This window comes from Anguilla rostrata, chromosome 12 (genome assembly GCF_018555375.3).
Source record: "Anguilla rostrata isolate EN2019 chromosome 12, ASM1855537v3, whole genome shotgun sequence".
NCBI lineage: Eukaryota > Metazoa > Chordata > Actinopteri > Anguilliformes > Anguillidae > Anguilla > Anguilla rostrata.
In genome coordinates, this window is record NC_057944.1 from 39,356,280 (window position 1) to 39,381,756 (window position 25,477).

Genomic DNA, 25,477 nt, shown 5'->3' on the forward strand with positions numbered 1-25,477 from the left:
AAACGTATCCAGCTCTGTGAAAGATACCAAACGTATCCAGCTCTGTGAAAGACACAGAATGAATCCAGCACTGTGAAAGATACAGAACGAATCCAGCTCTGTGAAAGATACCAAATGAATCCAGCTCTGATAAAGACACAGAATGAATCCAGCGCTGTGAAAGATATCAAACGAATCCAGCCCTGTGAAAGATACAGAACGAATCCAGCTCTGTGAAAGAAACCTGGAGTCAATCACTGAGTCTTCCATGTATTTTGCACATAAGATTATTCTGGAGCAGAACCCCTGAAACAGTTTTCTTTGTTTTTTAATCTATTGAGAAGAATGAGATGCAGTTAATTTCATTACTTTTATGAATATTAAAAACGTACTGCATCTCTCAGCATCCTGTTTCTTAACTCCCCGACCCCTCGGGGCAGTAACTACCATAGACGACACAAAGGTCATGTCCTCTGCATTTTTTCATGTCCATTTCTAAAGCCTGTACCCTATTTAATTGCAGTCTTTAGTGAGAACAATCGTTGCAATTAATTTGGGAGGGGAATGAATGGTCTTTAATATTTTCACAAATTTAAGCCTAATCTAGAGGCACGTGTACAGCATTTACACCATAAAATTGATCCTCATTTAAGTGACTAAATTAAAGGAAAAGGGGCTGGGGTTTGAGTTCCACATAAAGGGCCGTTTGCGGTACATCTACATCACTATAACATTACTCCTTGCAAAACTGGGACAAACGAACAGATGGTGCACGACGAACATTAAGCAATTTAAATACTTCCGCAAATTACTTTGCCTTATAAATTTACAAGTCCGTTTTTCAGGTAGAGGTACTCTAAATGTGGACATCTGTTTGTTATACAAGCAGTTCACATAAACACGTTATATTATTCTGGGCACATCTGACACCTTGCTTTGTTATCTTTCTCTTTTTTTAATCTCTCTTGAGCTCATTAAGTAGATACGATGAGAACAGTGATTAGCTGGCAAATCTCAAAGGCCATTTATACAATCCAGATATATATAGCCTACGGTGGGCACAGACTTTACATCTTTCTGCATGTTGATTTCTTGTGTTCAGTGAAAGAAATCAAATGAAGATTTTTAGCCTATTGGCATAACATCAGGAAATGATGAACATTTTTTGGATGTATGAAGGTTTTAATATTTCTTCAGAAGACTTTTTGCAGGGCTTCACCAGTACAGTTCTTTCCATTTTATTCAAATCTCAAGCACGGTAAAATCAGCGCTACTGTATAAGTCTACAAGCCCTTGTATAAACAAGAAGTCTGATCATTGCTGACGGTCTGTGCTTTTTCTGTTTGTGGTACAGGAGAAATTAACACCAGAAAAGCTGGCGCAAGAACATCACAAAGTCTCTCCGATGTTTTATACACACCTGTTATAAAATTATCATGGAGAATTCAACTGAAATTGTGTTTGTTCTACAAGGACTGAATGAGACGAAGTCGAACAAACACACATACTTTGTCGTCACTCTTCTCGTTTATCTTTTTACTATTTTAGTGAACCTGACTTTGATCGTGACCATTATTCTGGAGAAAACGCTCCATGAGCCCATGTTTATATTTCTGTGTAACTTGTGTGTAAATGGCATATTTGGTGCCTCTACATTTTATCCTAAAATATTGGTGGATCTTTCATCTGACGTGAGTGTTATTTCGTATGAAGCGTGTCTGGCTCAAATGTGTGTAATATACAGCTACGTCTTCTGTGAATTTACTACGTTAGCAGTGATGGCTTATGACAGATATGTCGCGATATGCAAGCCGCTGAATTACCACTCAATCATCACACCTGGGAAGGTGGGGAAAATGCTGCTTTTTACCTGGCTGTTTTCCATCACTGAATCAATTATTGGAATGAGCCTGGTAGCCAGACTACCCCTCTGTGGATTCAACATCGAAAAGATTTACTGCGTAAACTGGGCAGTGGTAAAGCTGTCATGTGTGGGTACCACTATCAACAACATATACGGGTACATTCTCATGTTTTCTCATATTTCACAAGCAGTGCTAATCTTGGTTTCCTATATTAATATCGTAAAAGCATCGGTGCGATCGCAGGAACAACGGAGTAAATTCATGCAGACCTGTTTGCCCCACTTAATCACATTGACCAATTTCTTAATCGCACTAGTTTTTGACATCATGTACGCTCGCTATGGTTCCCGCAACCGTCTGCAGCCTCTCAGCAATTTCCTGGCCTTGGAGTACCTCGTTGTCCCGCCGCTCCTAAATCCCATTATTTATGGCTTGAAAATGAACCAGATCCGCAGGAGAATCTTTAGAACTTCACGTCCGAAAATTGATGCTCTAAAGTGAATGTTGTTTTTACTTTCCCCTCCAGACAGGAAAATATTTTTTTTAAAAATATGTGCTTGATTGAATTTTGCATATGTATCTGAAATATTGGTGTTTGAATTGTTATCAGTCTCATTTACTACCTTAATCTTCATTAAGATCAATCCTAATTTTTCTTGTGATGTGCTTTCGTTTGCAAGCCCAGTATAGCCTACTTTAATTCTCTCGCACCCCTGCAGGTATGTGCCTGGCAGGCAGTAGCCTACCAAATTTTAGCCTCAGTGCTTGCACAATGAAGCTGCTTCATGGTTAAGAACCTTAACCTTCGCCGCAGGCTACACCAAGTGTTCCAAGCGCAGATAATTCCTTTGGCACGCACGGCCCAAGCGCCTGGATATTAAACGCAATTGAATTTGAAAATGTGTTTATCAGGGAATATATTCCTGAATTTATAGGCAACTACTGTGACCTTATCGTTGTCATATTATGTTAGTCTGTAATATCTACAAGAAAAAATAAATCACCGTTAAATTTAATATATCGAAATGAAATGTATCAGGAAACACTTTCTATGCTGTAAAGGACGCCGTAGATCATAAAACGTAGACTAAACCTTACGTATGGAAAATATTCACTTAGTTTTGACTCATAGAGTTATGATTTAGTTTGTAGACGAACAAGTGACGAACTGGACGATGAATTTCAACCGAAATAAAGACGTAGAACATACACGTGTAAGATTTTTGACACATTTATTTTTATTTTAGTGAGATACCCGATACAAAATGTCCTCTCATTTACGGACCTGCTCAGTAAAAATGTTCGGCATTAAATAAACTCTTGCACAGTACATATGATCCTGATTGGACTCATATGTAGGAAGAGCTGAATCTAAACTGGACATTTTACAGTGTGATCACAAGTGTGATCACACTTATCTGATCATCCTAATGCTGATGAAACTGTCACTACTGGTAACCGAAAGCAATCTAGGACACTCATTTAGAATTCTGGAACAAATTTAACACAAAGGGTAAGGCCTGGCCTGAGAGGATCTAGCAGAAGGCCCTCTGTCCTGCAGTTTGTGGTCTACACCACAGGATGTCAGTAAAACGCCACGAAAAAAAGTTCTGCCTCAGAGCGCCGAGCTTCTGTCAACCTCAAAGAAGAAATTACACACTAAGGCAACCTGATTCAGGAAAAAAGTAAATAACGATCACGAAATTAACCTTTAATTAATATACCAATGTAGTAGCCTATAAATAATCCCATCGTGGAAATAAACATGGAAAGTCTTTATGTCTTACTAGGACCTATGGTGTCCCCATTAGTGGTATAATGGTTTTAAAATTGCAACTGGGATATGCTGTACAATTAAAATGTTGCTCACATATAAGCAAAGAATACAATTTATTTTACTTGTGTGCAAATCAGCCACAAAACTTGGTCATTCCAAATCTCTTTTGGTTTAGAGGTTGTGATATTTCGAGTTTGAAAAGCCCCCAGATTGTGTGAAAGACTTTTATATTAATCAGTCTCATGTGAGAATTTTTTTTTGTAATGCAGCCAAGCGAGGAGAGTCAATTATTTGGCTGAGGTGTTGTGCTCTAGAGGGGGAAGCGTGCAGTAGGACCCAGGCGAGGAGAAGAAAACTCGAAGCAGATTCGAGCAAAAATCACAGGGTTTTTACTCTGGCATGTATGAAAAATACGAAAAGACAAATAGCCAAAAGCACGCGCTAGAAAACAAAGACGAAGTGCACAAGGCTAGGGATCCACTAGACCACAAGAGACAAAGTCAAAGATCAAGTGACAAAAGACAGAAACCCAGGAACTTAAATACTGAATATAACAGGTGCAAAAAAATAAAATAAATAAATAAATAAATGAATAAATACATAAATAAATAAATTTCTGGTGGGGCCCAGCTGGAACTGTGACCTGCTTTTGTATTTTCATGCACACAAAATCTTGTTTCCGTAAGGAAATTCAAACAAAATTGCGAATTGACACTCAAAGTCACATCAATGACACAAAAGGAAAGCTGTCGCTCAATCAGTCGGCCAAGCAGTAGCAGTATCCTTCAAAAGTTTTGAAAAGGCAGCCTTTCCGACAGAATGTAACACAAAATGAGGAGAGGTCAATTTGCCAATCTAGGCAAATCATTTCTCAGTAGTCCAGAAAAAATCCAGTACTGCGTCTGGCCTAGCCAATGCTTGACAATACAGGACTTGACAATTGACCAAGCAAAAAACAACTTATGTTATCCATGCAGAATGGATGACAGTTAGAAGAAGAAACCAAGTAAAGACTTTAGCCCTTTAGCTTGGACATCAGCAAATGATTTCATTATTTTTAGACGTATTACATCGTCAACAGGTAATAATGATTTTGCTGTCAGAAGATATCATAATATCATAATCATAATGACGTTCTGCATATACAACAGTTATATAAAATCATAATGACATTTTCTCTCTTACACAACAGGAGGAACAGATTCTCAAGAGCAACGGAGAGCTTGTCCAGAGTGTGGCAGCTCTGTGGCTGAGGTCAGAAGAGCACAGGCAGACTCATTAAAGCTAACAGAAAGGCTAGAAATGCTCAAACAACACATGTTTACAACGGTGGTGTGCAGAAGGGCATCACCGAAAGCACAGCATGTCGAATGTTCAAGTGGTTGGGCTACAGTAGCAAAAGACCAGTTTCCACTCCTGTCAACTAGAAACAGGAAGATGAGGCTACAGTGGGCACATGATTATCAAAACAGTACGACTGAAGATTAGAAAAAATGTTGCCTGCTCTGACGACACTCAATTTCTGCTGTGTCACCCAGATTGTAGGGTCAGAATCGGGAGTAAACAGCATGGATCCATGGATCCATCTTGCCTTGTGTCAATGGTGCAGGCTAGTGGTGGCTGTGCAATGGTTTTCTTGCCACACATTAAGCCCCTAAATACTTTCAGCAGGATAATGCACCATGACACAAATCAGGCATCATCTCAAGCTGCTTCCACAAACATTACAGTGACTTCAGTTTACTCCAAAGGCCTGCACAATCCCCAGATCTCAATTGAGCACCGTTGGGATGAAGTGGAATGGGAGGTTTTCAGCGTGTGGCTGAAAAATCTGCAGGAACTGCGTGATGCTATCGAACCAAAATCCCTAACAAAATTTTACAGCACCCTGTTGAATCCATTCCACACAAATTCCTGCTATTCTGTTGGCAAAATAATAATAATAATAATAAATCACTTTTCATGCATGCCAAATACACACATTCAATTCTTATAAGGGCACATTTTTAACTCTAGCCACAGTTATCTTTCTCTTTTTTGTCTCGCATTATTGATTTGATTTCATTAAGGTAAGCAGATTCGGTCAAGTGGACGGCGATTTGCTGGGAAATCTCAAGGGCCTTTACACAATCCAGATATAAAGCCTGATAAGGTGGGCACAGACTCTAAATCTTTCTGCGCGTTGTTTACTGTCATAAACCGAATGAAGTGGAAGTTTCATTATTTTTCGATATGGCAAGATTCACTGATGAAGCTGAAGAATTGCTGTAGGATTTCAAACATATAGCTGGTTTCATTTCATTCAAATGAGAAGTGTTGTGAAGAGGTAATAATATCAGACCTAGATGATTTTGAAAAAGAAAGTCTTCAAGCCTTACAAAAAGCAGTCTGCTTATTGCTGATCGTCTGTACTTTTCCTGTTTGCGGTGCAGGAGAAATTATCAACGGAAAAGCTGCCGCAAGAACAGCTCTGAATCTCCCCGGTGTGCACACCTGTTACACACCTATTCTGAAACTACCATGGCGAATGCAACTGAAATTGTGTTTGTTCTAGAAGGACTGAATGAGACTATGTCAAACAAACGCACATACTTTGTTGTGACTCTTATCGTTTACCTTTTTACTATTTTAGTGAATCTGATTTTGATTGTGACAATTATTTTGGAGAAAACGCTCCATGAACCAATGTTCATATTTCTGTGTAACTTGTGTGTAAACGGCATATTTGGTGCCTCTACATTTTATCCCAAAATATTGGTGGACCTTTCATCTGACGTGAGTGTTATTTCGTATAAAGCTTGTCTATCTCAAATTTTTTTAATATACAGCTACGTCTTCTGCGAATATACTACATTAGCAGTGATGGCTTATGACAGGTATGTCGCGATATGTAAACCGCTCAATTACCACTCCATTATCACGGCTGGGAAGGTGGGTAAATTGCTGCTATTTGCCTGGCTGTTTTCCATCTCTGAAACGGTTATTTTGGTGGGCTTGACAGTCCGACTGCCCCTCTGTGGATTCAAGATCGAAAAGATTTACTGCATAAACTGGGCAGTGGTAAAGCTGTCATGTGTGGATACCACAGCCAACAACGTATACGGATACATTCTTATGTTTTTTCACATTGCACAAGCATTGCTGATCTTTGTTTCTTATGTCAATATCGTCAAAGTATCTGTGCGATCACAGGAAGGACGGAATAAGTTCATGCAGACCTGTTTGCCCCATTTAATCTCATTGACTAACTTCACGATCGCACTCGTTTTTGACATCATGTACGCTCGTTATGGACCCACCAGCCGTCTGCAGGCTCTCCGCAATTTCATGTCCCTGGAGTACCTCGTTGTTCCACCCCTCCTAAATCCTCTCATCTATGGCCTGAAACTGAACCAGATCCGCCGGAGAATCTTCAGAATTTGCAGCCAGAAAATACATGCTCTGAAGTGAATGTTTTAACCTCTGACTGGAAACGACTGATGTGAAAAAATGTGCTTGATCAAATTGTACATTTCGAGTTGATATAGCCTATTGGTGTTTGAATTGTTGCGAGTCAAGTCGTATCGCTTACTACCTTAGCTTCCAGCACACACTGCGTAATGAAGGTACAGTGGACGTTTTTTTATTTATTTTTATTTTAGGGAGCAAATTTCCAACATGTAGCCTGAAAGTGCAATACAGTTCTATTTGGGTACTTTACTAATAAGTACATTTTAAAAGCAAAAAAGATACAAATGAATTATGTGTTGCTGGTTTGGGGTACAGTTTAATGTACCTATAGGGTGCCACCCCTGTGACAAGCATTTGTACCTTTTGATGCACTTCTTCATACCATTTTTCTGAGAGTGTAAGATGGAGTATTTTTTCTTGTGATGTGATTTTGTTTGAAAGCCCTGGGGATGTAGCCTGCGTTAATTCCCTTCGAATGCGTACAGGCTTCTGCAAGTATGTTTCCCATTGACAGCTGCCTACACAATTTTACCATCGGTGTTAGCGCAACGAAACTGCAACATATAAAACCAGAAACCCTTATCGGATGTCAAGTCTTTTTTTCCCCCGGCACCTTCCGAGTGCCTGGATGTTAAACGCGTTGGAATTAGAAACTTTTCAGATATCAAGCGAGAGCCTTACAGTCACATTTGGTAGCTAGCCGATAGCTTATGTCCGAAAAATATGATAATGTCAAATGCATATATCGTATCAGATATAGGCTACAGCAGCATCAACGTGATTATATCTAGAGCATGTAGTAGGCTATGTAGCCTAGCTATGTTCAGGAAACATAGGATATCCTGGAATATATCCTACTGTGACCTTGTCGCTGGAAAATAGATGACCATCAATGAGAACAAATAAATGAATGTTAAATTAAATATATGAAAATTAAATGCGTCAGAAAAACGTGACATGCTGTAAAGAACGCCGTATATAATAAATTAGACTATGTGTCGAACACATTTTCATTCGTGGATGATTTAGTTGATGAGCAAGGGGTACAGACGTTGAACAGAATTAAATGAGGTACATGGCTAATTTTGTGCATTACCTCCAGCACCACTTTCCAGCTCAAGCAACTGTCAGCCGCAGAGTTCACGAGCCTGAGGCCTCGCGCACAAGCAGTCATCTTGCTCTTAAATCACTACCACAGCCCATGCAGAAGCATTTGCGGACCATCATTCACAAGGAAAATGTGCCTGGATGTTGTGCCAGTGTCTCTGCCCAAATATACGAACGACATTGCAAATTATACATACTATTCGCACTTTCTTATTTTGTGAAAATTTCACAGCTTTTTAATAAAGGAAGCTTTCAAAAAGGAATTCATAATACAATTCATAAATGTTTTTATGTCATACACTACATTGACAAAAGTATGTGGACACTCGAACACCACACCCATATGTGCTTGTTGAACATTTCATACCAAAACCATGGGCATTTATAAAGAGTTGGACCCCCTTTGCAGGTATAAGAGCCACCAATCTTTTGGTAAGGCTTTTTTTCCACTGGATTTGTAACATGGCTGTGGGGATTTGCTTCTATTCAGCCATAAGACTGAAGTTGAGCACTAATGTTGGGCGATAAGACCTGGTTGCAGTCAATGTTCCAATACATCCCACAGGGGTTTGATGGGGTTGAGGACAGCACTGAAGATGGAACATTTTCACAAACCAGGAAAAAATATTCCAGTCACATTTGGTAGCTGTATAGCTTATGTCAGAATACAGCAATGTAAAATGCCTTATGTCATATCGGGTATAGGCTATATCAGCACCAAAGTGAATATAACCTAGCATGTAACCTTGCTATTTTCAGGGAATATATCCCTCAATATATACTATTGTGACCTTATCGCTGCCAAATGAGATATATCATCAATTTTTAAAAATCAACGTGAAATGCAATATATCAAAATGAAATGCATCAGAAAAACTTCTGATGGACATGATAATATGCAAATTATCCGAACTCATTTAACATTAAACACTGAACTAACTAAAAAATTTACTAAAAAAAACTTTAAGTTGTAAAGTTGTAAAAAACTTTACAATGAATAATTCTCCCCATTGGAAATTTAGCTACGTCAGCCAATAGCAACATCGGATACACACGCAAAATGGACATAACAGCTAAAGCCCTCTGCAATAGATTGGTGGCCTGTCCAGGGTGTATTCCTGCCTCTCACACAATGCTCACAGATTGTAGGGTTAGGAGTAGGAGTAAACAGCGTGGATCGATGGATCCATCCTGCCTTTTGTCAATGCCGCAGGCTAGTGGTGGCTGTGAAATGGTGTGGGGAATGTTTTCTTGGCACACATTAGGCCCCTAAATAGCAACTGAGCATAATTTGAATGCCACATAATACCTAAGCAATGTTACTGATCATTTCCATGCCTTCATGGCAAAAGTCTACCCTTTTTCAAATGGACACTTCCAGCTGGATAATGCAGCATGTCACAAATCAGGCATCATCTCAAGCTGCTTCCATAAACATGAGAGTGACTTCAGTTTACTCCAAAGGCCTGCACAATCCCCAGATCTCAATTGAGCACCGTTGGGATAAAGTGGAATCGGAGGTTTTCAGCGTATGGCTGAAAAAACTGAAAGAACTGCGTGATGCTATCAAACCAAAATCCCTAACAAAAGTTTCCAGCACCTTGTTGAATCCATTTCAAAAGAATTCCTGCCGTGCTCTTGGAAAAAGGAGAGGGTTAGGGGGTCTTACCTGGTATTACATAGACGTACCTAATAAAGTGGCCACTGAGTGTATATGTGTTATACAAATCAGTTTCCATGCATGCTAAATACACACATTCAGTTCTTTAAGGGCACATTTTTAACTCCAGCTGCAGTTATCTTTCTCTTTTTTGCCTCTCATCATTGACTTGATTTAATTAGGGTAATTAGATTCGGTCAAGTGGATGGCGATTGGCTGGAAAATCTCAAGGGCCTTTACACAATCCAGATATAAAGCCTGATAAGGTGGGCACAGACTCTAAATCTTGTTGCGCTTTACTGTCATAAACCGAATGAATTGGAAATTTCATTATTTTTCGATATGGGAAGGTTCAATGTTGAAGTTGAAGAATTGCTGTAGGATTTCAAACATATAGTTAGTTTCATTTTATTAAAATGACAAGTGTTGTGAAGAGGCAATATCAGACTTAAAGGATTTTGAAAAAGGAATTCAACAAGCCCTTGTATAAACAAGAAGTCTGATCATTGCTGACGGGCTGTGCCTTTTCTGTTTGTGGTACAGGAGAAATTAACACCAGAAAAGCTGGCGCAAGAACATCACAAAGTCTCTCCGATGTTTTATACACACCTGTTATAAAATTATAATGGAGAATTCAACTGAAATTGTGTTTGTTCTACAAGGACTGAATGAGACGAAGTCGAACAAACGCACATACTTTGTTGTCACTTTTCTCGTTTATCTTTTTACTATTTTAGTGAACCTGACTTTGATCGTGACCATTATTTTGGAGAAAACGCTCCATGAGCCCATGCTTATATTTCTGTGTAACTTGTGTGTAAATGGCATATTTGGTGCCTCTACATTTTATCCAAAAATATTGGTGGACCTTTCATCTGACGTGAGTGTTATTTCGTATGAAGCGTGTCTGGCTCAAATGTGTGTAATATACAGCTACGTCTTCTGCGAATATACTACGTTAGCAGTGATGGCTTATGACAGGTATGTCGCGATATGCAAGCCGCTGAATTACCACTCAATCATCACACCTGGGAAGGTGGGGAAAATGCTGCTTTTTACCTGGCTGTTTTCCATCACTGAATCAATCATTGGAATGAGCCTGGTAGCCAGACTACCCCTCTGTGGATTCAACATAGAAAAGATTTACTGCATAAACTGGGCAGTGGTAAAGCTGTCATGCGTGGATACCACTATCAACCACATATACGGGTACATTCTCATGTTTTCTCATATTTCACAAGCAGTGCTAATCTTGGTTTCCTATATTAATATCGTAAAAGCGTCGGTGCGATCGCAGGAACAAAGGAGTAAATTCATGCAGACCTGTTTGCCCCATTTAATCTCATTGACTAACTTCACGATCGCACTCGTTTTTGACATCATGTACGCTCGTTATGGACCCACCAGCCGTCTGCAGGCTCTCCGCAATTTCATGTCCCTGGAGTACCTCGTTGTTCCACCCCTCCTAAATCCTCTCATCTATGGCCTGAAACTGAACCAGATCCGCCGGAGAATCTTCAGAATTTGCAGCCAGGAAATACATGCTCTGAAGTGAATGTTTTAACCTCTGACTGGAAACGATTGATGTGAAAAAATGTGCTTGATCAAATTGTACATTTCGAGTTGATATAGCCTATTGGTGTTTGAATTGTTGCGAGTCAAGTCGTACCGCTTACTACCTTAGCTTCCAGCACACACTGCGTAATGAAGGTACAGTGGATGTTTTTTTTTTTTTTTTAATTTTAGGGAGCAAATTTCCAACATGTAGCCTGAAAGTGAAATATAGTTCTATTTGGGTACTTTACTAATAAGTACATTTTAAAAGCAAAAAAGATACAAACGAATTATGTGTTGCTGGTTTGGGGTACAGTTTTATGTACCTATATTCCAGTCACATTTGGTAGCTGTATAGTTTGTCAGAATACAGCAATGTAAATGTCATGCCCCCGTGTTTCGGTTGTCTTATGGTTTCCCTTGTGTTCCGGTTATTTCTGTTCCGCGTGCCTTGTTCCTCACCACGTCTTTCCCCATGCACTCCCTAATCACTTCCAGCCCTCAGCAATTTGCACACTCGTTCAGGTCGCATTCCTCACACCCTCCCTGATTAATTCCATTCTGCACTAGACTATAAAGCCACACTTTTTGTTTCTGTCTTTGCCAGATCGTTGATTTGTTGCCCAGCGTCACACTTTGCTATCACGTTAAAACCTAGCCTAGCACTATTTTCTATACCCCGTTTTCTCTGCACCTTCCTCGGTTTCCTCACCTCGCACTGTTTCCTTGGCCACAGACTGTTTGTTCATGTACCTTGTTCAGTGTTCCCCTCTCTGTCGTGCCTACGTGTTGTCTGCGTTGCGTCCTGTTCCGTGTTCCCCTGTTCTCCCCAATTACCTCCCCAGCTCCATCCTCCCGATCCAGCCCGTCCTTCGCTGGCCTCCCAGTCCCCAGCCCAGCTCCGCCACCGACACCGGAGGTATTCCGTTCAGCGCCCAGCCGGATTCCGGACCTCCCCACAAAACCCCACAGCCCTGCTCCAAGCCTGCCTGGGTTCCTGCCACAGCCTGCTCAGCGCCACGTCAAGCCGGATCCCGGACCTCTGCACCTACCCTCACGGTTCCTGTCCCAAGTCTGCCCTGGTTCCTCCCGCCTCTGTCTGTACCCAAATAAACCCCTTTTGTATTCTATCTACTGCTGCCTCTGAGTCCTGCGTTTGGGTCCAGTCCCAGACCGGTTCTTAACAGTAAAATGCCTTATGTCATATTGGGTATAGGCTATATCAGCACCAAAGTGAATATAACCTAGCATGTAACCGTGCTATTTTCAGGGAATATATCCCTCAATATATACTATTGTGACCTTATCGCTGCGAAATGAGATATCATCAATTTTTTAAAATCAACGTGAAATGCAATATATCAAAATGAAATGCATCAGAAAAACTTCTGATGGACATGATAATATGCAAATCATCTGAACTCATTTAACATTAAACACTGAACTAAAAAATTTACCAAAAAAAACTAAGTTGTAAAAAACTTTACAATGAATAATTCTCCCCATTAGAAATTTAGCTACGTCAGCCAATAGCAACATCGGAAAATGGACATAACAGCTAAAGCCCTCTGCAATAGATTGGTGGCCTGTCCAGGGTGTATTCCTGCTTCTCACACAATGCTCACAGATTGTAGGGTTAGGATTAGGAGTAAACAGCGTGGATCGATGGATCCATCCTGCCTTTTGTCAATGCTGCAGGCTAGTGGTGGCTGTGCAATGGTGTGGGGAATGTTTTCTTGGCACACATTAGGCCCCTAAATAGCAATTGAGCATCATTTGAATGCCACATAATACCTAAGCAATGTTACTGATCATTTCCATGCCTTCATGGTAAAAGTCTACCCTTTTTCAAATGGACACTTCCAGCTGGATAATGCACCATGTCACAAATCAGGCATCATCTCAAGCTGCTTCCATAAACATGAGAGTGACTTCAGTTTAGGCCAGCACAATCCCCAGATCTCAATTGAGCACCGTTGAAATGGGAGGTTTTCAGCGTGTGGCTGAAAAAACTGAAAGAACTGCGTGATGCTATCAAACCAAAATCGCTAACAAAAGTTTCCAGCACCTTGTTGAATCCATTTCAAAAGAATTCCTGCCGTGCTCTTGGAAAAAGGAGAGGGTTAGGGGGTCTTACCTGGTATTACATAGACGTACCTAATAAAGTGGCCACTGAGTGTATATGTGTAATACAAATCAGTTTCCATGCATGCTAAATACACACATTCAGTTCTTTAAGGGCACATTTTTAACTCCAGCTGCAGTTATCTTTCTCTTTTTTTGTCTCTCATCATTGACTTGATTTAATTAGGGTAATGAGATTCGGTCAAGTGGATGGCGATTGGCTGAAAAATCTCAAGGGCCTTTACACAATCCAGATATAAATCCTGATAAGGTGGGCACAGACTCTAAATCATTCTGCGCTTTGTTTACTGTCATAAACCGAATGAATTGGAAATTTCATTATTTTTCGATATGGGAAGGTTCAATGTTGAAGTTGAAGAATTGCTGTAGGATTTCAAACATATAGTTAGTTTCATTTTATTCAAATGACAAGTGTTGTGAAGAGGCAATATCAGACTTAAAGGATTTTGAAAAAGGAATTCAACAAGCCTTTGTACAAAAAGAAGTCTGCTTATTGCTGATCGTCTGTACTTTTCCTGTTTGCGGTGCAGGAGAAATTATCAACGGAAGAGCTGCCGCAAGAACAGCTCTGAACCTCCCCGGTGTGCACACCTGTTACACACCTATTCTGAAACTACCATGGCGAATGCAACTGAAATTGTGTTTGTTCTACAAGGACTGAATGAGACGATGTCAAACAAACGCACATACTTTGTTGTCACTCTTCTCGTCTACCTTTTTACTATTTTAGTGAATCTGACTTTGATTGTGACAATTATTCTGGAGAAAACGCTCCATGAGCCAATGTTTATATTTCTGTGTAACTTGTGTGTAAATGGCATATTTGGTGCCTCTACATTTTATCCCAAAATATTGGTGGACCTTTCATCTGACGTGAGTGTTATCTCATATAAAGCTTGCCTGTCTCAAGTTTTTGTAATATACAGCTACATCTACTGCGAATATACTACACTAACAATGATGGCTTATGACAGGTATGTCGCGATATGCAAGCCGCTCAATTACCACTCCATCATCACGCCACGGACGGTGATGAAATTGTTGATTTTTACCTGGCTTTCATCCATCTGTGAATCAGTTGGTGTGACGGCCCTGGTAGCTAGACTGCCTCTCTGTGGATTCAACATTGAAAAGATTTACTGCACTGCTTGGGCCGTGGTGAAGCTGTCATGTGTGGACACCACTATCAACAACATATACGGGTACATTCTCATGATTTTTCACTTTTTACAAGCTGTGCTGATCTTTGTTTCTTATATTTATATCGTCAGAGCATGTGTGCGATCGCAGGAAGAGCGAAGTAAGTTCATGCAGACCTGTTTGCCCCATTTAATCGCATTGACCAACTTGACGATCGCTCTTGTTTTTGACATAATGTACGCTCGTTATGGTCCCACCGACCGTCTGCAGGCTCTCCGCAACTTCATGTCCCTGGAGTACCTCATTGTTCCACCCCTCCTAAATCCCCTCATCTATTGTCTGAAACTGAGCCAGATACGCCGAAGAATCTTTAGAACTTACAGCCGGAAACCGATGTTCTAAAATGAATGCCGTTTTATACCTTCATCTACAACGCTGGAAAATAGGCTATGTTTTTAACCTGTTCTAGATATACTTTTTATGTTTGATATGTTGGTGTTTGAATTCTTATCATTCAATCCATCACATTTACTACCTTGGTCTGTGGTAAAATGGATTATTTCTTCTTGTAACGTCTTTTTGTTGCAAACCTTGGTATAGGGAACTTTAGTTCTCTCGCACAAGTAGGCTACTGGAATGTATACCTGGCAGACAGTTGCCTGCACAGTTTTAACCGTGGAGTTCACACAGTGAACATTATTCTGACCTAACCTGTGCTAAGTCAAACTAGGGGGCAACAGTGTTATACATGCAGCGATCTAAATCATCAAAAGCATACAGGCAAGATAAATGATGGTCAAATACACCATTCATGGCCATATAAAACTTAACATTATTAATATTAAAATTATATCACAATGTTCAATACATATGTTTAGGAAAATTCACAAAGGAGAAGCCATAGGCTGTGGATTTCATGAGGACAGGTCTATAAATTTTCTTAGTGACAACGGTCAAATTGACCGCTATGGCGTTTCTACTGTAAACTATTTTTCACTAGGCTACTTTAGCTAGCCTACAAATGACACATTTTAAAATTAATGTTAGGCAGCCCTGTAGATTATCTACTGACTTACAAACAATGAGGAGGTCTGTTGTGTTTACGATACCCCTTCAAGAACACTTGCATTTATTTGTCATTCATTGTAAAGAAAAATGACAAAAATCCATGCCTGTGTGTTTCTTCAATGTATGTGTGTTTGCATGTATGAACGGGTATGCATGTCTCTCTAATACAATAACATGATCCAATTAAGAGGACACAACGAGACAGTAACTGTGGGAATGAGTGGTGGTCGCCTTCTGGTGGTTCGTCTAGGGCACCATGACATGGAGCTGCATTAGAAATGATACTGTAATTTATTTGGTGAACCTGTTCAGGAATACATTCTACTAATCAAACTACTTTATGATAACAACTCATAATGATGCTCTGCATGTATTGTACTGAACTTACGTCGCATTATAGCAATGTTTTCTGTCTTCCTAAGCAGGACAGATTCTCGAGAGCAATGTAGAGCTTGTCCAGGGTTCAGGTCCTTATTCTGTGGTTTGCTAGAGCATCACCACTTGTTGATCTGTCTTGTCCATTTGATATTGTGTTTTTAGACGTGTGTGTGTTTTTCAGGTCTCCCCATAATTAATTAAAAAAAGTGCTTTGCCTTTGACATTGCATGACCTCAAAAGTGTTGGAGAAATTTTTAAAACGTCAAATGAGCATGCTGTAATGATATATTATTAGTTTTCATCCCGGATTTAAGTCTCGTCTGCACTACCGCAAATTACGCAAAATCTCAATGGACTACAAACTACAGACAAACCAGTCCTGGCATTGCTTTACAAGAGGAAAACAGAGATTAGGACAATCGATCCTGTGGTAGGTTGGTACCAACATATAGAATAACACTGATGGTGATTGATATTCCTAATGGTTTTCTACAAGTAAGTCACAATTGTCTTTGTTTGTTTTTTTGTTTTTGTTTTTTTTTATCATCACAGCTTTATTTAAACCTGTTGAAAAACTGACATGATAGTGTATCTATTACATTTAAATATCCAGAAAGATTGCACATAACCCCTAGCAACCACCCTACAGGGCCCTGATAGTGTCCCTGAATGAATCCACTAAATAAAGAAAATGGGAGACAGGTTAATTAAGAGTACAGCAGGATGTCTCCAAGGAGTTTGTAACTGCTGGGAGTCTCTTTTAAATAGAGTATAAAAGGTACAGGGCTTCCTAAGACATGTCAGTGATGCTGTTTTATACTTCTGAAGCAGAGGTAAAAATATTCAGACATTTCTGACAAAGGGGAAACCATCTGATGAGTAAACATTTACTTTATTTCATAATTTCAAATTATTTCATATTTTTAACTCTCAAATTATATGAAGACAAAACTTGTTGTACTAATCACGATGCTCTGTGAAAATTTCAATGAAATTTTCTTTTTCAAACAGGATGGGAAGACTCATCAAGGGCAATGGAGAACTCATCTACAGTTAAATTCTTTAGTTTGTCAGGGTTACAGGAAACCAGGACCAATAAGTTCCTCTACTTTGTCTTAACTCTTCTCATTTACCTGCTGATCATTTTATGTAATTTGATTCTTATTTTAACAATTATTGTGGAGAAAGGCCTCCACGAGCCCATGTATATATTTGTGTGCAATCTGTGTGCCAATGGACTGTTTGGTACTGTTGGTTTCTACCCTAAAATCCTAGTGGACCTACTCTCTGACATTCATACTATTTCCTACGGAGGATGTATGACGCAGGTCTATTTTATCTACAGTTCAGTCCTATGCGAGATTACCATTTTGACAGCCATGGCTTATGATCGATATGTGGCCATATGTAAGCCTTTAAATTATCACGCGGTTATGACGTCACTGATGATCTGCAAATTGCTGCTGTTTGCTTGGTGTTTTCCTCTTTTCTCTGCGGCGGTCCTGATATCCTTCACTGCTACGATGCCTCTGTGTGGATCTCACATCCAGAAGCTCTACTGCGACAACTGGTCGGTTGTTAAGTTGTCATGCGTGCCAACGACGCTGAATAATGTTTGCGCATACATCATTATACTTTCTCAGATGGCGCAGGTAGTCTTTATTATGTACTCTTATGTTCTAATTGTAAGCGTGTGTGTGAAGTCCAAGGAGGGGCGAACTAAATTCATGCAGACATGCCTGCCGCATTTGTTGGCGCTAATCAATTTCTGTATCGCGACTCTGTTCGATGTTTTTCACAGCAGGTATGGCGCCAGCCAGCTTCCTCTGAGTCTGCGTAATATAATGGCTATTGAATTCCTGGTCATTCCGCCTCTGATCAACCCGATTATATATGGACTGAGTCTGCGGGAAATAAAGAGAAGAATATTAAAAGTTTTTGACGGGCGCTGCAAAGACTCACAGGGTCCGACGAAACAGACCCGGCAGCAGAAGAACGGCAACAGAGGATGAGCGTGCGTGACATATGAGTGTTCGCATCGTCAAGTATTTACAGCAAAAAGAAAGAAAACTATGAGACTGTTTTACAAACTCATCGAATTATAATAACAAGTCAATGATTTATTTCTTAGACATCAGAAATATTGACCCCTCTCTTACTTTTAATTGTATTCTTCTTTTTTTTCTCATATTGTTTTGTTCCTCTCTTGGCATGAGACAGCTGTTGTGTACTTCATTACTTTATTGACTGCAGACACTTTATTAATCCCAGGATTTCATTCAAGAAAATGCAACTACAGGCAGTCATGCACTGGGGTTGAGCAGGACAAACATATTTATGAATGAAACTTTTAAACTGTCATTTGCTAAATTTATGTAGCCAATTTTATATATTTAAAAAAAACTAAGGAACTGTCCAATGATTCATCTTTACGCTGATTATTAATCACTGATTTTTGAATGGTTATGTACCCCAAAAAACCTCGGAGTGGTGATGGACAACAGACTGCCCCTCTCCCAGAACATCACGGCGGTGAGTTGAACGTACAGGTTCTTCCTGTACAACATCCGGAGAATCCGCCCCTTCCTCACCACCTACGCAACCCAGCCCCTGGTTCAAGCGATGGCCCTGTTCCGCCTGGACTACTGCAACTCGCTGCTGGCTGGTCTGCCAGCATCCGCCATCAGACCCCTGCAGCTCATCCAGAATGCTGCAGCGCGTCTGGTCTACAACCTCCCCAGACATTCCCATGTCACCCCCCTGCTCACTGACCTCCACTGGCTGCCTGTTATGGCTCGCATCAAATTTAAGTCCTTGGTGCTTGCATACCAGGCAGCTAAGGGGTCAGCACCAGAACCATCCAGAGGATCATCAGACCCTACACACCAGCCAGACCTCTCCGTTCTGCCACCTCTGGACGCTTAGGCACCTCCCCCTCTTGGCGTCTGTACTTCCCGCTCCCGTCTGCTGTCTGTCCTGGCCCTTGCTGGTGGAATGATCTCCCGTGGCGGTCAGAACAGCAGAGAATCTGACTACCTTCAAACGCAGACTAAAGACTCATCTCTTCAGGCTGCACCTCTCCCACCCTCCTAGCCTATAGTTTAGCTCAATGTACCTAGTTAGGCTAATACGATCACGTTAGTTTTTATTTGGCAGGATTGTTTTTGTCAGATTCTGATTAGGCAAATGTGATTTCAGTGCTAGTTTGTACTTGGCAGGATTGTTTGTTTGTTTGCTGAACAGGTTACCCTACAGGGTTGGAGTCCTGATCTATGTGGTCACTTCTGGCACTACGATCTTTACTTCACTCTAGTGTGTTTCTTTTGCACCTCTGCACCTTGAACCAATGCACTTGTTGTACGTCGCTCTGGATAAGAGCGTCTGTTAAATGCCTGTAATGTAATGTAATGTAATGTAATGAATTTTTTTTTGCATGTGCTAACTTTTTCTTTGCAATGAGCATACACTTGGCAATATGTGCAATTACAATTTTAATTTGAATACTGGGGGCTGAATTTCTGCATTTTGCAAAAATACAAGATAAGCGAAAGATGTGTTTTCAGTAATTCTTCAAAAGATGAACACGAGAAAGTAATTTCAAAATGACAGTTATTAGAAGTAATTATCTGTGTTGTGTCTGTTGCAGAGGAGAATTATATATTCTTAAAGCTTAAAATAAGAAATGTGTCCCTTCTTTATTGGACTAATTATAAAGCAGAAAATAATATAACTTACAGAGGACAATGACATCATCACATAAAAAAACATAAAAATAAATAATAAATAAAGCTAAAATAATTAATGATATTTGTAAGATTTAAAAAAAAATATTCAGATGATATTCAGGTGGGATGAGTGTTATCCTCATTCTGCAGTCAGCAAATCCTCTGCTTCCCTCCCCTCCTTTCATTCATTCCTCCCTTCTTTCTTTATCCCCTTCATTCTTTCCTTCCTTCCTGACCCTCTTCCATCCTTCCCCCATTCCTCCCTCTCTTCATTCCTCCATCCATTTTTCCTCCCTCTCTTCATTCCTCTCTGCCTCCCTCCTTCTTCAATTCCTTCCTCCTTTCCTCTGTGTCTCTGTTCATTCTTCTTTTTGCTCTCCCTCCACCCTCTTTTTCTTCGTACCTCCGTAGATTACTTAATTCTTCTCTGTATTCCTTCCTCCATTCCAAACATTATTTAGCTAGCAAGTTACTTCCAAGTTATTTTTAAGTCATCAACTATTTAGACGACAAAAGGTGTGCGCTACAACTCAAGAGCTAAATTTTCTTGTTAGCTTAGCTAGAGAAAAGTACGGATAGGCCTATCCCACAAAATACTTATTTTTTACCTTATTTTATTATCACTGTGAATAACAAAGGGGTTCAGGGGAAATGTATAAGGGACTAAGCCTTTCATATTTAAAATGTAGCGAAGTAAAAGTGAAAGTCAACAGAAATATAAATACTCAAGTACAGATACCCCACAGAAATACTTAAGTACAGTAAGTATTTTCACTTCGTAACTTTAAACAATGACATAATATAATTGACAGTTATTAAGTGGGGGCGGGAGATATCATTTGAATTCCACAGCATCAGTGTTACCAGATTGGGCAGAATCTCACCCAAATTTTTATGTTACTTTGTGAATAATAATGGCTTTTGTTCATCCTTCGCCTATTCCTCCTGAAGTCTAAATAACAGACCTTATTTTTAAAAAAAAAACATTGCTCCACTTATTTATTCCTATATCAAAGATGAATATATATTTTGGATTACATTTTTGGGTAGTTCCAATGAAAAGGACTAATGTTGGAGAAACACAGGAACCAACTAGTGATTTTTTTTTTTTTTAGCACTGCAACATAAAATGAGATCCATCCATTCTCTGACCGCTTGGTCCAGGTCAGGGTCACTCTGGCAAATTTTATTTTTTAGCGCTGCAACATAAAATGAGATCTACGTGTCGATTTTATTACTGTCTTTTGTGGATACAAATAGCAGCCTCAACACAGGTTAAAAAAAAGATACTCATTCCAGCTTGCATTTCTTTGGGCTATCCAACTCTGAATTGACCAAAAGCACAGTGTTTTCATACACAAAGCAACATGACCCATGACCCACAATGTTCTGCATAAATAATATAATATATATCATATACATAATATCAACCAAACTAGGCCACTAGACAAAGACAGGCTTATATTACTTCTGGGAATATCTAACTGTGCTGTATCAGAGAATCCTATAGTTCCTTACTGTCTACTGTTCTCTGATAATTGTTGTCATCTGTCATTTTTATGAAAACTTTTCTGCAGCAGGTGGGATATTGCATTTGTTCCTCTGCAAGGTGATTTCCATTATTTCTCTTTCTGTGTTTTCACAGCATGGTGTGCATTGTGCATGGATGCATCACCAATGCAGTCAGTATGATTTAAAAATAAAAATAACACCCTTGCACAAAACACAAGATCTAATATTCGGATCAGATTGGTGCAATGAAATTTGCTCTGTACATTAATTGATGTTTTATCTACACTGGTTGATTGGTGTTTGTGTGGTACATGTTGCTTCTGCAAAAAAAAAAGAATGTGGGACAAGAGTGAATTTGGTCCTAATTTTTTCCTGTTGCTAATGTGGTTGTCTTGCAATGATGTCAAAGTCCATGAGGTCTCATTTCATTTTCAGGAAGAAGTTGCTCTAATTTATTTTTTGTTTTGAGTTTTAAAAATAAATCATCCTCAAGAAACTTGTGCATGTTTTTTTTCATAACAGATACAACACAGTTATTTACATCTAGCTCTGAGATTGATTTTTTGAAGATTTACTGGAAGCAATTCTTCCATTTTCTGTTTATCTACCAATATTTAGAATGTTATCAATATTTCCTCATTGAAACTTTTGCCCATGCGATTGGAAGGTGTACACAAAAGCAATTATCTGACCTCGGAAGACCTGACATACGACGGGATGGTTTTAAACTATGAAGCAGTTTCACTGTGAGAATACTGAGACTAAACTTGTGTAGGCTACTGTGTAGCGAGCTCATACAATAGGCCTACCTGTATACATGTGAGATAGTTGAAGTATAGCTATACAGGGTTTGCAAACACAATTGCTTCACAAGAAAAATGAATCCATCTTCATGAAGATTTAGGTAGTGAGGTTAAGTGAGACAACTCAACTGATAACAATTCAAACGCCTATATATCAGCTCCAAATGTTCAATTCAATCGATCACAAATTTGAAAAAAATTTCCAGGACGGACAGCAAAGTAGACACAAATATTCACTTTAGAGCACGTATTTTCTGGCAGCGAAGTCTAAAAATTCTCCGGCGGATCTGGGTCAGTCTCAGGCCATAGATGAGGGGATTTAGGAGCGGTGGAACAATGAGGTACTCCAGGGACATGAAGTTGCGAAAAGCCAGAAGACGGTCAGTGGGACCATAGCGAGCGTACAGGAGGTCAAAAAGGAATGCGAACGAGAAGCTGGTCAGTGCGATTAAATGGGGCAAACAGGTCTGCATGAACTTACTCCGATCTTCCGGTGATCGCACAGAGGCTTTTATGATATTGACATAGGAAATCAAAACGAGAACCACCTGTGAAAAGTGAAAAATCATGAGAATTGTCCCGTATACGTTGTTGATTGTGGTGTCCACACATGACAGCTTCACCACTGCCCAAACCCCACAATAAATCCTTTGAATTTTGAAACCACAGAGAGGTAATCTGGCTATCAGGACCACGGCAAAAGCAGATTCACAGATGGAAAAAAGCCAGGTGAAAAGCAGCAGTTTCACAACCTTCTGAGGCGTGATGATGGAGTGATAATTGAGAGGCTTGCATATCGCGATATACCTGTCATACGTCATCACTGCTAGCGTATTGAACTCGCAGAATACACTGCTGTATATTACAAATATTTGAGCTAGACACGCTTTATATGGAGTGACACTCAATTCAGATGAAAGGTCCACCAATATTTTAGGATAAAATGTACAGGCACCAAATATCCCATTTACACACAAGTTACACAGAAATATAAGCATGGGCTCATGGAGCGTTTTCTCCAAAATAATTGTTGCAATCAAAGTCAGGTTCACTAAAATTGTAAAAAGGTAAGCAAGTAGAGTGATGACATAGTATGTTTGTTTGGTAGACATCGTCTCATTCAGTCCTTGTAGAACAAACAGTATTTCAGTTGAATTCTTCATGGTAGTTTCGTGAACTCAATGTTTTGGTGATAATTTCTCCTGCACCACAAACAGAAAAAAAGAGGACTGTGAATAATAATCAGACTGCTTTTTTGTAAGGCTTGCAGATTTCCTACTTAAAAATTATTTAGCCCTAATATTATTTTGTTCACAAATATTTGTCATTTGAATTAAATGCAAAGAACTACATGGTTGAAATCCTACAACAGTTCTTCAAAATAACATAAAAACCTTCAAATATCTGGAAAATAATGAAATCTATTGCTTATGTTCAAGCAAAGGCTAAAGTCTTCATTTGGTTTGTTTCTACCTGTACAAAGAAAGCAACACACAGAAATATTTAATATTTAAGCTCATCGCGTCAGGCTTTATATCTGGATTGCGTCAAGTGCCATTGAGAACTACCAGCCAATCACCAGCCCGTACACAGTGGCGTGCACAGACTCTCTAAGGGACGGGCAAAAAATGTGGGGCCGCGTGCAATAGGATTAATAACTATGTTTTGATCTCAAAAAACATTTGCCTATGTTTGAAACTTGATTTGGCTGTTTCTTTTCCTCAATGTTTTAAAATCGTGTTATGGCTGTATAACGTAAAGTATAATTCATTGTTTGTTAAACACAGCTTCAAAAAGCAAATGACCTGTTGTTAAACTGCATTCTTATTGATGTCAGAGTAAAACCATGACTTTAATGCTTTAATATCTTTAATGAGAGTGGCAGTGATTATAATGGCAAAAATCAGGGATTTGTGGAATTTTATATAGCTTTGGGTTAGACTCTGGTTTTAGCCACGCCCACTTCCAGTTTTTATTCGAATGCAAATACAAATAATTTTTATGGTGAACAAATACAGATACAAATACAAATAGAGGCATCTCTCTCCACCCCTAGTATTGTGTTTTCTGTTATTTCTCTTTCTGTGCTTTCACAGTAGGGTATGAATTGTGCATGGATGCATCACCAATGCAGTCCGCATGTTTTTAACCTCTTAGCGCACAGCCCCTAGTGGTGGGCACGCCCGCGTGCCTAAATTACTAAACTCAAACATTCGGTGCTACTGCAACCAAAGTGTGAGATGAAAACAGAAAGCGCGTTGTTTCCGTTTCATTAGTAGACGATACATGACAACTATGCCAAAGCGGGTTTCGCAGCCCCACCATTGTCGCTCGTCCGTTCATTTTAACACACACACCCTCCCTGCAGTCTCATCTGAAAAACACCCCCACCCTTGACATGATGGACAATATTGTCTATCTTGGCATTCACAAAATATTCTTTCACCACTAAAAATTGTATTCGTCATAGCAACAAGATAAACCCAACAATAGCCCAAGATATGCCTATACAGCAGTGAAAATGCTGCTCACTGAATAACGAAATAAACGAGAAAAGTTTTTAGAAATGATACCATGTCATTCTACAGTCAATATCTGGGACTAAATATTGAATAAATATAAAACCTTACTGTTGGTTTTACGTGTAGAATGTCCCTTTTGAGACTCGTGGTCATATATTGTCTTGGACAATCCGTTTGGAAATATAAGCATCTTGACGCCTGGGTATCTTCCAAAATGGCTGTGCTCCACCACACCTGTTGTTTACGGCGTCGTCGCCCTTTTTAGTACAGTCTGACTAGATTTACAATTCATTTATTCGTGGCAGTATAAGCTTTCTAACGATGTATAACATGTCTAATTCTGCTTTCGGAATAGCGTTTTATAGGTCGCGTAACAGAAAATATTCTTAGCATAGCATTCACTTACGCAATCACACTCTGTTAGCAGACAAATACGATGCACCTAACGAAACATGTTCAAGGATATTTGTAATTTCTTGGAAAATACTATTATTATTGAGGACTTCTGAACATAGCTAAACCATATATTTGCTGATAGACCTAGCTGACATTGTTTTCTGGAGCAAAACAGAAGCGAATAGAACAATATAATTGATACTGTCTCTCTGTCTCTATCTACTGAACATAGAGATTTCACCATTGCTATGTAGTATTATCGTTCAAAATATTTCGGTTATATACGTTCTTTTTGAAATTGAGTATTTTAAATAGGTTAGTGGTGTTTATATGTAAATATTTCAACTGTAATGTAAGCGTTAGACGGAAGTGTAATAGTTTTTGTGAAGCATGCAA

The 25,477-nt window shown here is 39.5% G+C and overlaps 6 protein-coding genes across 6 annotated transcripts; 5 read left to right on the top strand and 1 right to left on the bottom strand.

Annotated features, from left to right (window-relative positions):
• The first annotated feature begins 1,118 nt into the window (after positions 1–1,118).
• LOC135236511 (olfactory receptor 8I2-like) lies at positions 1,119–3,012 on the top strand. Its single transcript, XM_064302938.1, has one exon. The coding sequence runs from the start codon at positions 1,416–1,418 to the stop codon at positions 2,343–2,345; it is 930 nt and encodes a 309-aa protein (XP_064159008.1). The 5' UTR covers positions 1,119–1,415; the 3' UTR covers positions 2,346–3,012.
• Positions 3,013–6,002: 2,990 nt separating this feature from the next.
• Positions 6,003–7,071, top strand: LOC135236497 (olfactory receptor 8I2-like). Its single transcript, XM_064302924.1, has one exon. It carries the CDS (start codon positions 6,142–6,144, stop codon positions 7,069–7,071), a length of 930 nt encoding a protein of 309 aa, XP_064158994.1. The 5' UTR covers positions 6,003–6,141.
• Positions 7,072–10,463: 3,392 nt separating this feature from the next.
• Positions 10,464–12,555, top strand: LOC135236161 (olfactory receptor 8I2-like). Its single transcript, XM_064302376.1, has 2 exons — positions 10,464–11,356; positions 12,407–12,555. The coding sequence occupies exons 1-2, from the start codon at positions 10,464–10,466 to the stop codon at positions 12,537–12,539; spliced, it is 1,026 nt and encodes a 341-aa protein (XP_064158446.1). The 3' UTR covers positions 12,540–12,555.
• A 1,600-nt stretch (positions 12,556–14,155) lies between these two features.
• On the top strand, positions 14,156–15,079 carry LOC135235739 (olfactory receptor 2B6-like). The gene has a single exon (XM_064301525.1). It carries the CDS (start codon positions 14,156–14,158, stop codon positions 15,077–15,079), a length of 924 nt encoding a protein of 307 aa, XP_064157595.1.
• A 2,078-nt stretch (positions 15,080–17,157) lies between these two features.
• LOC135236366 (olfactory receptor 6N1-like) lies at positions 17,158–18,329 on the top strand. The gene has a single exon (XM_064302678.1). The coding sequence runs from the start codon at positions 17,158–17,160 to the stop codon at positions 18,133–18,135; it is 978 nt and encodes a 325-aa protein (XP_064158748.1). The 3' UTR covers positions 18,136–18,329.
• Positions 18,330–22,396: 4,067 nt separating this feature from the next.
• LOC135235740 (olfactory receptor 1E16-like) lies at positions 22,397–23,550 on the bottom strand. The gene has a single exon (XM_064301526.1). The coding sequence runs from the start codon at positions 23,324–23,326 to the stop codon at positions 22,397–22,399; it is 930 nt and encodes a 309-aa protein (XP_064157596.1). The 5' UTR covers positions 23,327–23,550.
• Positions 23,551–25,477: the final 1,927 nt, after the last annotated feature.